General features: G+C 34.4%; 1 protein-coding gene across 5 annotated transcripts in view; it reads right to left on the bottom strand.

The window, feature by feature from the left end:
* Positions 1 to 13,164, bottom strand: part of kank4 (KN motif and ankyrin repeat domains 4) — a 66,537-nt gene that overhangs the window by 22,428 nt on the left and 30,945 nt on the right. Inside the window, exons 1-2 of one of the 5 annotated variants that reach the window (XM_051112387.1) lie at positions 6,765 to 6,894; positions 3,979 to 4,057 (exon numbers count right to left, since the gene is read on the bottom strand). The exons of 1 other annotated variant lie outside the window; for it this stretch is intronic. In XM_051112387.1, coding sequence (XP_050968344.1) covers positions 3,979 to 4,025 — 47 coding nt within the window. In that variant the 5' untranslated portion in view covers positions 4,026 to 4,057; positions 6,765 to 6,894. Of the gene's footprint in view, positions 1 to 3,804; positions 3,912 to 3,978; positions 4,058 to 5,882; positions 6,195 to 6,764; positions 6,895 to 13,164 lie in introns of those variants that run through there. 3 more of the 5 variants (XM_051112385.1, XM_051112386.1, XM_051112390.1) reach the window with 3 other exon arrangements.

The following is a 13,164-nucleotide window of genomic DNA, read 5'->3' as shown; positions in this document are numbered from 1 at the left end:
ATCCATTACCTTAATATTGGCTAATTGCATTTTCTACAGTTAGTTCCAGTACTCAAAATAGATTGGTTGAACAGTGCCACAAACACTGTGACATCTCGCTGGTTTTGCTTACATTTTAGACAAAGTATTTCAAGTTACATTCTGCACAGACTGTGAGTCACTTGCAGTATCCGAATGCCTACTTCCTTACTATACAGAAAGTAAACATAAGTACTCCAAAGGACCAGTTAGTATGCATTCATAGTATTCGAAAAATGAAATTTCAAATTCTGTTCATGTTATTAACATATTCAAAGAATAAATACCATTTTGGTGCTGTTTAATGTGGACTGACAGATCGCTGTAGCGCCTCAGTTCAAGACAAGTGTCAATGTGAAGTGCACGTGAACTGATCGTCTCCTCTGCTTTCATACCAGTTACACAACGAAGTAAACATGAATGAACATCTGAAGGTATGTTAAAAAAAAGAGTACATCTACACAATCAGTACACAATCTGTATCTTGTCTCATGTAATCGGCCAATCAGTGTTTCAACCGTGCAAATACATTAAACAGCTTGTAAACAATTGTCACGTAAGGTCACATTTACCTCAGAAAAAAGCTTTTTCAGGTACCATAAACTTGTTAGTCAGCTGAATAAAATTAACTCTAGAGATGAGCATTTTGATAAATATATGCACAATTCATTATAATTTTTACTGTTCTTCAATATTTAATGTGCTTGAATAAATCTGTCAAGTTTTAATGACTAGCCAAGATTAAAATGTTTCTATTTCAAAAAACGAATTGAAGTGGAAATATAACTATGTATTTATAACTTTAATATTATAAAAACCTAATTGACTGTAGGTTAAGTGTATAAAATTAGCTAATTTTAACCTTCAATATTATAGTAACTCTCATGTATATTTTACAGCATTAGCTGAGATTTTGTTATTACTTGAGAAAATTTTCCATGCACTGTACTTTATATATATCCAAAATAATCAATATTGAATCAAATCGCAAGCTTGTGAAGCATATCAAATAGGGGTTATGTGCAACAGACTTCCATATTCTGCTAAATAGGTCTCTTGCTTCCGGTTTGCATATGCCTCTTTAAATATGAAGCTGGTTTACTCAAGATGCCTTCAAAGTAGACACTGTTTGGTCAGGTGATGTTCGACATATACCCTATTGAATTGTGAAATCTGTGGCAAAACTCAGCTCTACAGTATGCAATTTGGTACCCGCCTACTGTTGTTACGACTCAGTGAATCAATTAATCAATAATGTGTTCGAAACGTTGATTCAATAAGCAATGAAACACCACTGTGGTCTGTTTGCTTTGAGATGCACAGCAGTTATTCTACTTTGACTTCATTTGCAACTATTTTTGAGCAGTAACTTGAAATACGTTGTCTAAAATGTTTATTGAACTGTTGTATAAAATTGATATCACACTCACAATCATTTGTGTTTATGCCAAAAATGTGCTCTGATTTCCTCTTTAATCGTCATGATCATCTCCCACACTTTTTTTTCCTGGTAGCTCAACTATGTTCCAAGCTGTACTGCTCCCATCTAATGACAATAAACAGATAGCGAGTGGGTTGTCTGACAGGAAGCAAAAGCTTGCTGCACTTCCCCTCCATGATTGAAGGTTCTAGATCTACACAAAGGGCTCTGCAAAGCTTCATACATCTGGAGGAGGCAGAGAACACACAACATCTATCCTGCTGAGATGAGAGGGGGCCTGGAGAGAACAGCGCTGGAATGAAGGTTAGACCACCAGTGAGAAAATGTGTCCGTATTACTGTACTACTTAATATAAACTTTCCAGTGATGAGCAGCATAGACACTCTCATATATATGGAAACAGATGGTAATACTTTAATTATGGCTGTCAATCAATTCAAAAAGTATTTAAATGAGTTACATGATATGCTAATTAATTAATATATCTGATTTATCACAACTTTTGAAAAATCAATGTATGAGTCATGAGTAAATGTGTTATCTATATAAAAAGCACATATTAATGCTTCATTCAGCATGAACATTTTTCATTCAATTTAACAGCTGCTTTATAACTATTAATAAGCAGCAAATTAGGAGCTCATTAAGTCGTAGTTAATAGTTATATTATATTATATTGTATTATATTATATTATATTATAAGCAGCAAATTAAGAGTTTATTAAGTCCTAGTTATAGTGAGAATTGGTCCCCAAACTAAAGTCTGACTATTATATTATATTATATTATATTATATTATATTATATTATATTATAAGCAGCAAATTGAGAGTTTAAGTCGAAGTTAATATTTAGTTAATAGAGAGAACTGGTCCCCAAACTAAGGTTTGACTATTATATTATATTATATTATATTATATTATATTATATTATATTATATTATATTATATTATATTATATTATTAAGCAGCAAATTGAGTTTATGAAGTCAAAGTTAATAATAAGCTAATAGCAATAATTGGTCCCTTTAACTAAGGTTTGACTATTATATTATATTATAAGCAGCAAATTAAGAGTTTATAAATTCAAAGTTAATAGTTAACAGTGAGAATTGGTCCCCAAACTAAGATTTGACTATTATTTTATTTTATTTTATTGCTTTATTTAATAGTTTTATTGATTATAAAAATAAGATGTTAGCATTAATATTATTTTATTTTATATTATATGTTATTTTATTTATATTAATTTACTATACATTATTTACTTCCAGTTTCAAAACATAGAAATAATGGCCTTAGTTTATCCCTCAGCCATAATAGTGTTTGGTTGGGTGAATGAGTGAAAGCAAACAACAGGAAGAGAATGTGCGAGAGAGAGAGAGAGAGAGAGAGAGAGCTTTCATTAAGGATGTGAGGCAAATGTCTATAAATTATTCAGTCATACCCTGTTTGTAACGCTACAAGCAGACGAGTCCGAGATTCTCATTAGTACTCTACGGATTACAGAGCGAGAAAGCAATACAAGAAGCGGAGAGGAGGAACTAGAGACAGAAAATGTCTAACCATTCAGAAACGCAATGTATTTCAAAGGTGTTTTCTTAGAGGTGCACACAGGGAACACTACAGTGAAGGGGGGAGGGATGGGCGGATACAGGGAGATGACAGAGAGCGGCTGGTGGCGACAGAGAGGAGGGGGGTTATCGAGCTCCAGCAAGTGACAGCCAGGTGCTAGCTGTGTCTGTATGGATCATTCACATCCCACGAGATCTACAACAGCAGACACATACGTACAGCCAGATTCCAACAGAGATAAAACCGATGCCCCATATTGATAATCATTTACAAATGCCAAACATGTTCCAAGCTGTGAGAGTCCAACACATGGTGAGAGCCAGGCTAATCTGCATTTTATACAAATATTAAACACCTAGCAGCTCTCCTGTTTTTGCAGTCGCTCTTGAAATGAACATACACACACACACATCAAAACAAATACACAATACTCTCAATTAAATCCTGCCTTCCTTCCGTCTTCCAGGAGGCTCCAGAAAAACAACCCTACTTCAATGCATCAGGAAGCTCTGCTCACTATGTACTCAAAGAATTACATTAAGCAAGGTCTTATGCACACATTCAAACACACACAAACAAATAATGGAGAGGAGATGAGCTGGCTATATGCCTGAGAGGAAAAAGGAGCCCGGCAGTTATTCCTGCACTGCAGTAATAGCAGCAACAGAGCCATCTAAAAACCCAGCGAAACAGTCCAAGCACACATGTATGGTACGGATGCATACATGCACAAGAAAAGACACAGAGCGCTATGACAGGCTGAGATTCTCACCTGCACTAATGTGCTACATGCCTCCCAGAGCGTATGAGAGTCTGTGCATCATCGTGAGAGATGGAAAACGATAGAGGGACAGAAAAAAAACAGAGAGGAAGATAGGGAGAGGGAGAAACAGAGACAGCCCCAGAGTGACAGAGAGAGAGGGGGGAGGATAGGAATTCCTCTTACCTAGCATGTGCCGTGCATGCTGCTCCCCTCCCGTCTACCAAAAACATGCAACCCTCCCTTCCTTTCTTTGAACTTCAACCTGATAACGCAAGAGGGGAAAAAAGGGGAGGGGGGGTTAATTTGACTATGGAAAGAGGGGAGAGAGAAAAAATGACAAATATGCTGAAAAATACTATTCAAAAGTTGAGGTTGTTAATGTTTTTTAAAGGTATCTTTTGTTCACCAAGGCAGCATTTATTTGATCAAAAATACAGTAAAAAAATACAAATATTGACAAATATTTTTAACATTTGAAATAGCTGTTTTCTAATTTAATATATGTTAAAATGTAATTATTCCTGTATTGGCAAAGCTAAATTTTCAGCAGTCATTACTCCACTCTTGTTTCATATGATCCTTTACAAATTATTCTAATATGCTGATTTAGTTCTTAAAGGAGAAGTCCACTTCCAAACCAAAAACGGACCCCTTGTCATCCAAGATGTTCATGTCTTTCTTTCTTCAGTCGTAAAGAAATTATGTTTTTTTGAAGAAAACATTTCAGGATTTTTCTCCATATAATGGACTGGTATGGTGCCCCAATTTTTTACTTCCAAAATGCAGTTTAAATGCGGCATCAAATGATCCCAAATGCAGTTGTAAATGATCTCAGCCGAGGAAGAAGGGTCTTATATAGTGAAACGATCGGTTATTTTCATAAAAATAATACAATTTATATACTTTTTAGTGTCAAACGCTCGTCTTGTCTCGCTCTGCCTGAACTGTTTTTTTCCAGTTCATGACAGTTAGGGTATGTCAAAAAATGACCATCTCAACTTCAAAATCGCCCTATATTGCTGTTTTACCTTTTTTGTTAAGGGTGTTTGATCTTCTTTGCATGTTCACTTTGCAAACACTGGGTCGGAACTTCTGCACCGATGTAGGATGATTTTGAAATGATTTTTGAAGTTGAGGGAGAAAATACGATTGGAGTTTTTCGACATACCCTAACTGTCTTGAACCATAATACACAGAGTTCAACGAGAGCAAGACAAGACGAGCGTTTGAGATTAAAAAGCATTTAAACTGTATTTTTTAAAAATGAAAATAACCGATAGTTTCACTAGATAAAACCCTTCTTACTCATTTGAAGTTGTTTACAACCGCATTTGGGATCGTTTGAAGCTGCATTTATGGAGAAAAATCCTGAAATGTTTTCTTCAAAAAACATTTTCTTTAAAAAGAAGAAAAAAAGACATCAACATCTTGGATGACAAGGGAGTAAGTACATTATCTGTAAAGTTTTGTTCTGAAAGTGGACTTCTCCTTTAAGTAACATTTCTTGTTATATCAATGTCTGAAACAGTTAAGCTGCTTAATAGTTTTGGATCACTACGATTTTTAATGTTTTTTTAAGAAGTTTCTTATGCGCATTAAGGCTGCACTTCAAAAATCCAGAAAAACAGTAATATTTTGAAACATTATTTCAATGTAATATAACCGTTTTCTATGTGAATATATTTTAAAGTGTAATTTATTCCTGTGATGCAAAGCTGAATTTTCAGCATCATTACTCTACTCTTTATTGCCTCATGATCCTTCAGAAATCATTGTGATATGCTGATTTTTTATTAATGATGAACTCACTTAATGTATGCTTATGTTTTTAATTTGCCAAAAGGATATTAAAAATAATCCTAATTCAAAATATATTCTCTGCATAATAAAAGAATAAATTCAATATCTTCTTAAGAATGTTCAGATATTTGACAAGACAGTGGAAAACAAGACATACTGTTAAAAAAAGTGCATAGATACTGGACTATTTATTTGGTTATAGTGAGATATTGGTCCTGGAGGACAAGAAAAATGCATCAGAAAAAGCAGCAAAGATGAGTCAGAAAGTGAGAAAACAGTCCTCATACTTTTTGAATGTTCACTCCACTGCTGCAATAACTCCCCCTGCCCTCCTTTTGACATGGACCATCTGAGAATTGAACTGCCGACGACCGGTGCCTCCGATGAAATGACCCATGTAGAGGAGGTCTCTTGCTTTCTCACCCTCTCCGTCTTGTGTAATTTTTTCCCGTTATACTCTCTCCCCTTCAATAACTTTTTCTCCCTCAATAACTTCCCAATAACACTTTCTGAAAAAGTTGTTTTATATTGCTGAAGTTAACGTTCTTCCCTCTCTGGCTGTGGCCCCAGAAATACTGTCAGAACTGTGGGGGGATCCCAGCACGAGCAGTGTAATCATTAGTACTGGGTGGAGGTTAACCATTAACAATGCTACGCCAGATCTCCACCACAACTTATCTTCTCACAACATGTGTGTCTCATCCAGTGCAGCTGCTCAACTGTTGAGGTGCATGCTACATTAACATTTAGGGCTTACAAAAATACTTCACTTAAATATGAAAATTCTAGCGTCACTTACTCACCCTCATTCAATCATTCCAAAGCCATTTGACTTCCCATTTTCCATGTAACAAATAAAATAGCCTAGTCACTCTTTTCAATATAACAAAATTTAATGAAGCCTGGAGCTCCAATATGACAAAAAAAGCACAACAAAAATTCATAAGAGTGGTTTCTATGACTCATGTGTTATATTCACATCCTTTTGAAGCCATATGATAGTTTTGTGTGGGAGCAGACAAAATTTAAGTTGTTATTCTCTACAAAAATTATATTATCTGACCTAGTTCTCTTTGGTGCGTTCATAAGAGTTCAAGAGATAAGTAGCAATTCAAGTACTTGAATGAAACATTCATCTGAGTCTAAAAAATGGTGGTTGAATCACTTACAAATGACTGATTTGGTTCTCAGCTTCAGCTTGAAGACACAGTGATCCAGTTGCAACAGTTAACAGCTTACAGGAAGGAAAGATTTTCAACAGTTAAAGGAATCGTTCACCCCAAAATGAAAATATTGTCATTTACTCACCCACATGCCGTTCTATATCCATTCATCTTTGGGAAACAAGTTTTGTGATTTGGAATTATCTACACTTCAATCTATGGTCAAAATATTGAACATATCTTTTTGTTCTGAAGATGAACAAAACTTTTATGGGTTTGGAATGAATAAAAGATTTTTGTTTTTAGTAAAATTTTGGTCGGTTACACAAAGCCATGAATAGGACTTAAAAAAAAAAGTCATGTGAACCACTTTATGGTTTTTGATCTTTTTTTCCCTTTCTTTTAGAAAAGAATTACCTTTCTTTTTCATTGAACTATTCTTATAAGCACCAGAAGGTATAGAAGCCTGTTTCATTTTTTTAAAAAAAAGGTAATTGCACCTTTTTTATCTCACAAAGTTGACTTTTTTTTTTCACAATTGCGAGTTTAGACTCCACAATTCTGACTTTTTTTTTTGGAATTGTGTGATATAAATTCAGAATTGCGAGTTATAAAGTCAGAATTTTGAGATGTAAACTCGCAGCTGGGAAAAATAAAGTCAGAGTTGCGAAATATAAACTTGCAGTTGCGAGAAATAAAGTCAGAATTAAATGATATAAACTCGCAGCTGGGAGAAATAAAGTCAGAGTTGCGAGATATAAACTTGCAATTGTGAGAAATGAAGTCAGGGTTGCGAGATATAAACTTGTAATTGTGAGAAATAAAGTCAGAGTTGCGAGATATAAACTTCCAATTGTGAGAAATAAAGTCAGGGTTGCGAGATATAAACTTGCAATTGTGAGAAATAAAGTCAGAGTTGCGAGATATAAACTTGCAATTGCGAGAAATAAAGTCAGAATTAAATTATATAAACTCGCAGCTGGGAGAAATAAAGTCAGAGTTGCGAGATATAAACTTGCAGTTGCGAGAAATAAAGTCAGAATTAAATGATATAAACTCGCAGCTGGGAGAAATAAAGTCAGAGTTGCGAGATATAAACTTGCAATTGTGAGAAATAAAGTCAGAGTTGCGAGATATAAACTTGCAATTGCGAGAAATAAAGTCAGAATTACGAGATGTAAACTCAACTTGCAATTGCGAGGAATAAAGTCGGAATTGAGTGACATATTCTTGCAATTGCGAGAAATAAAGTCAGAATTAAATTATATAAACTCGCAGCTGGGAGAAATAAAGTCAGAGTTGCGAGATATAAACTTGCAATTGTGAGAAATAAAGTCAGAGTTGCGAGATATAAACTTGCAATTGCGAGAAATAAAGTCAGAATTACGAGATGTAAACTCAACTTGCAATTGCGAGGAATAAAGTCGGAATTGAGTGACATATTCTTGCAATTGCGAGAAATAAAGTCAGAATTAAATTATATAAACTCGCAGCTGGGAGAAATAAAGTCAGAGTTGCGAGATATAAACTTGCAGTTGCGAGAAATAAAGTCAGAGTTGCGAGATATAAACTTGCAATTGTGAGAAATAAAGTCAGAGTTGCGAGATATAAACTTGCAATTGCGAGAAATAAAGTCAGAATTACGAGATGTAAACTCAACTTGCAATTGCGAGGAATAAAGTCGGAATTGAATGACATATTCTTGCAATTGTGAGAAATAAAGTCAGGGTTGCGAGATATAGACTTGCAATTGTGAGAAATAAAGTCAGAGTTGCGAGATATAAACTTGCAATTGCGAGAAATAAAGTCAGAATTAAATGATATAAACTCGCAGCTGGGAGAAATGAAGTCAGAGTTGCGAGATATAAACTTGCAATTGTGAGAAATAAAGTCAGAGTTGCGAGATATAAACTTGCAATTGTGAGAAATAAAGTCAGGGTTGCGAGATAAACTTGCAATTGTGAGAAATAAAGTCAGAGTTGCGAGATATAAACTTGCAATTGCGAGAAATAAAGTCAGAATTAAATTATATAAACTCGCAGCTGGGAGAAATAAAGTCAGAGTTGCGAGATATAAACTTGCAATTGTGAGAAATAAAGTCAGAGTTGCGAGATATAAACTTGCAATTGCGAGAAATAAAGTCAGAATTAAATGATATAAACTCGCAGCTGGGAGAAATAAAGTCAGAGTTGCGAGATATAAACTTGCAATTGCGAGAAATAAAGTCAGAATTAAATTATATAAACTCGCAGCTGGGAGAAATAAAGTCAGAGTTGCGAGATATAAACTTGCAATTGTGAGAAATAAAGTCAGAATTACGAGATATAAACTCAACTTGCAATTGCGAGAAATAAAGTCAGAATTGAGTGACATAAACTTGCAATTGTGAGAAATAAAGTCAGGGTTGCGAGATATAAACTTGCAATTGTGAGAAATAAAGTCAGAGTTGCGAGATATAAACTTGCAATTGCGAGAAATAAAGTCAGAATTAAATGATATAAACTCGCAGCTGGGAGAAATGAAGTCAGAGTTGCGAGATATAAACTTGCAATTGTGAGAAATAAAGTCAGAGTTGCGAGATATAAACTTGCAATTGTGAGAAATAAAGTCAGAGTTGCGAGATATAAACTTGCAATTGCGAGAAATAAAGTCAGAATTACGAGATGTAAACTCAACTTGCAATTGCGAGGAATAAAGTCGGAATTGAGTGACATATTCTTGCAATTGTGAGAAATAAAGTCAGGGTTGCAAGATATAGACTTGCAATTGTGAGAAATAAAGTCAGAGTTGCGAGATATAAACTTGCAATTGCGAGAAATAAAGTCAGAATTAAATGATATAAACTCGCAGCTGGGAGAAATAAAGTCAGAGTTGCGAGATATAAACTTGCAATTGTGAGAAATAAAGTCAGAGTTGCGAGATATAAACTTGCAATTGTGAGAAATAAAGTCAGAGTTGCGAGATATAAACTTGCAGTTGCGAGAAATAAAGTCAGAGTTGCGAGATATAAACTTGCAATTGCGAGAAATAAAGTCAGAATTAAATAATATAAACTTGCAGCTGGGAGAAATAAAGTCAGAGTTGCGAGATATAAACTTGCAGTTGAGAGAAATAAAGTCAGATTGCGATATAAACTTGCAATTGCGAGAAATAAAGTCAGAATTAAATTATATAAACTCGCAGCTGGGAGAAATAAAGTCAGAGTTGCGAGATATAAACTTGCAATTGTGAGAAATAAAGTCAGAGTTGCGAGATATAAACTTGCAATTGTGAGAAATAAAGTCAGAGTTGCGAGATATAAACTTGCAATTGCGAGAAATAAAGTCAGAATTACGAGATGTAAACTCAACTTGCAATTGCGAGAAATAAAGTCAGAATTGAGTGACATATTCTTGCAATTGTGAGAAATAAAGTCAGGGTTGCGAGATATAAACTTGCAATTGCGAGAAATAAAGTCAGTCATTAAATGATATAAACTCGCAGCTGGGAGAAATAAAGTCAGAGTTGCGAGATATAAACTTGCAATTGTGAGAAATAAAGTCAGAGTTGCGAGATATAAACTTGCAATTGTGAGAAATAAAGTCAGAGTTGCGAGATATAAACTTGCAATTGTGAGAAATAAAGTCAGAGTTGCGAGATATAAACTTGCAATTGCGAGAAATAAAGTCAGAATTAAATGATATAAACTTGCAGCTGGGAGAAATAAAGTCAACTTGCAGATATAAACTTGCAGAGAAAATAAAGTCAGAATTAAATGATATTGGGAGAAATAAAGTCATAAACTTGCAATTGTGAGAAATAAAGTCAGAGTTGCGAGATATAAACTTGCAATTGTGAGAAATAAAGTCAGAGTTACGAGATATAAACTCAACTGCAATTGCGAGAAATAAAGTCAGAATTGCGAGATATAAACTTGCAATTGCGAGAAATAAAGTCAGAATTAAATTATTAAACTCGCAGCTGGGAGAAATAAAGTCAGAGTTGCGAGATATAAACTTGCAATTGTGAGAAATAAAGTCAGAGTTGCGAGATATAAACTTGCAATTGCGAGAAATAAAGTCAGAATTACGAGATGTAAACTAAACTTGCAATTGCGAGAAATAAAGTCAGAATTGAGTGATAAATTCTTGCAATTGTGAGAAATAAAGTCAGGGTTGCGAGATATAAACTTGCAATTGTGAGAAATAAAGTCAGAGTTGCGAGATATAAACTTGCAGCTGGAGAAATAAAGTCAGAATTAAATGATATAAAACTCGCAGCTGGGAGAAATAAAGTCAGAGTTGCGAGATATAAACTTGCAATTGTGAGAAATAAAGTCAGAGTTGCGAGATATAAACTTGCAATTGTGAGAAATAAAGTCAGGGTTGCGAGATATAAACTTGCAATTGTGAGAAATAAAGTCAGAGTTGCGAGATATAAACTTGCAATTGCGAGAAATAAAGTCAGAATTAAATGATATAAACTCGCAGCTGGGAGAAATAAAGTCAGAGTTGCGAGATATAAACTTGCAATTGCGAGAAATAAAGTCAGAATTAAATTATATAAACTCGCAGCTGGGAGAAATAAAGTCAGAGTTGCGAGATATAAACTTGCAATTGTGAGAAATAAAGTCAGAGTTGCGAGATATAAACTTGCAATTGGGAGAGAAATAAAGTCAGAATTAAATGATATAAACTCGCAGCTGGGAGAAATAAAGTCAGAGTTGCGAGATATAAACTCAATTGTGAGAAATAAAGTCAGAATTAAATATATAAACTCGCAGCTGGGAGAAATAAAGTCAGAGTTGCGAGATATAAACTTGCAATTGTGAGAAATAAAGTCAGAGTTGCGAGATATAAACTTGCAATTGCGAGAAATAAAGTCAGAATTACGAGATGTAAACTCAACTTGCAATTGCGAGGAATAAAGTCGGAATTGAGTGACATATTCTTGCAATTGTGAGAAATAAAGTCAGAGTTGCGAGATATAAACTTGCAATTGCGAGAAATAAAGTCAGAATTAAATGATATAAACTCGCAGCTGGGAGAAATAAAGTCAGAGTTGCGAGATATAAACTTGCAATTGCGAGAAATAAAGTCAGAATTAAATTATATAAACTTGCAGCTGGGAGAAATAAAGTCAGAGTTGCGAGATATAAACTTGCAATTGTGAGAAATAAAGTCAGAGTTGCGAGATATAAACTTGCAATTGCGAGAAATAAAGTCAGAATTACGAGATGTAAACTCAACTTGCAATTGCGAGGAATAAAGTCGGAATTGAGTGACATATTCTTGCAATTGTGAGAAATAAAGTCAGGGTTGCGAGATATAGACTTGCAATTGTGAGAAATAAAGTCAGAGTTGCGAGATATAAACTTGCAATTGCGAGAAATAAAGTCAGAATTAAATGATATAAACTCGCAGCTGGGAGAAATGAAGTCAGAGTTGCGAGATATAAACTTGCAATTGTGAGAAATAAAGTCAGAGTTGCGAGATATAAACTTGCAATTGTGAGAAATAAAGTCAGGGTTGCGAGATATAAACTTGCAATTGTGAGAAATAAAGTCAGAGTTGCGAGATATAAACTTGCAATTGCGAGAAATAAAGTCAGAATTAAATGATATAAACTCGCAGCTGGGAGAAATAAAGTCAGAGTTGCGAGATATAAACTTGCAATTGTGAGAAATAAAGTCAGAGTTGCGAGATATAAACTTGCAATTGCGAGAAATAAAGTCAGAATTAAACAATATAAACTCGCAGCTGGGAAAAATAAAGTCAGAGTTGCGAGATATAAACTTGCAGTTGCGAGAAATAAAGTCAGAATTAAATGATATAAACTCACAGCTGGGAGAAATAAAGTCAGAGTTGCGAGATATAAACTTGCAATTGTGAGAAATAAAGTCAGGGTTGCGAGATATAAACTTGTAATTGTGAGAAATAAAGTCAGAGTTGCGAGATATAAACTTGCAATTGTGAGAAATAAAGTCAGGGTTGCGAGATATAAACTTGCAATTGTGAGAAATAAAGTCAGAGTTGCGAGATATAAACTTGCAATTGCGAGAAATAAAGTCAGAATTAAATTATATAAACTCGCAGCTGGGAGAAATAAAGTCAGAGTTGCGAGATATAAACTTGCAGTTGCGAGAAATAAAGTCAGAGTTGCGAGATATAAACTTGCAATTGCGAGAAATAAAGTCAGAATTAAATTATATAAACTCGCAGCTGGGAGAAATAAAGTCAGAGTTGCGAGATATAAACTTGCAGTTGGGAGAAATAAAGTCAGAGTTGCGAGATATAAACTTGCAATTGCGAGAAATAAAGTCAGAATTAAATTATATAAACTTGCAGCTGGGAGAAATAAAGTCAGAGTTGCGAGATATAAACTTAAAGTCAGAGTTGCGAGATATAAACTTGCAATTGCGAGAAAT

This window comes from Labeo rohita, chromosome 6, assembly GCF_022985175.1.
Source record: "Labeo rohita strain BAU-BD-2019 chromosome 6, IGBB_LRoh.1.0, whole genome shotgun sequence".
In the NCBI taxonomy this organism is placed as follows: Eukaryota; Metazoa; Chordata; class Actinopteri; order Cypriniformes; family Cyprinidae; genus Labeo; species Labeo rohita.
The sequence above is the reverse complement of the archived record's forward strand: the minus strand, read 5'-3'. Positions and strand labels throughout refer to the sequence as shown.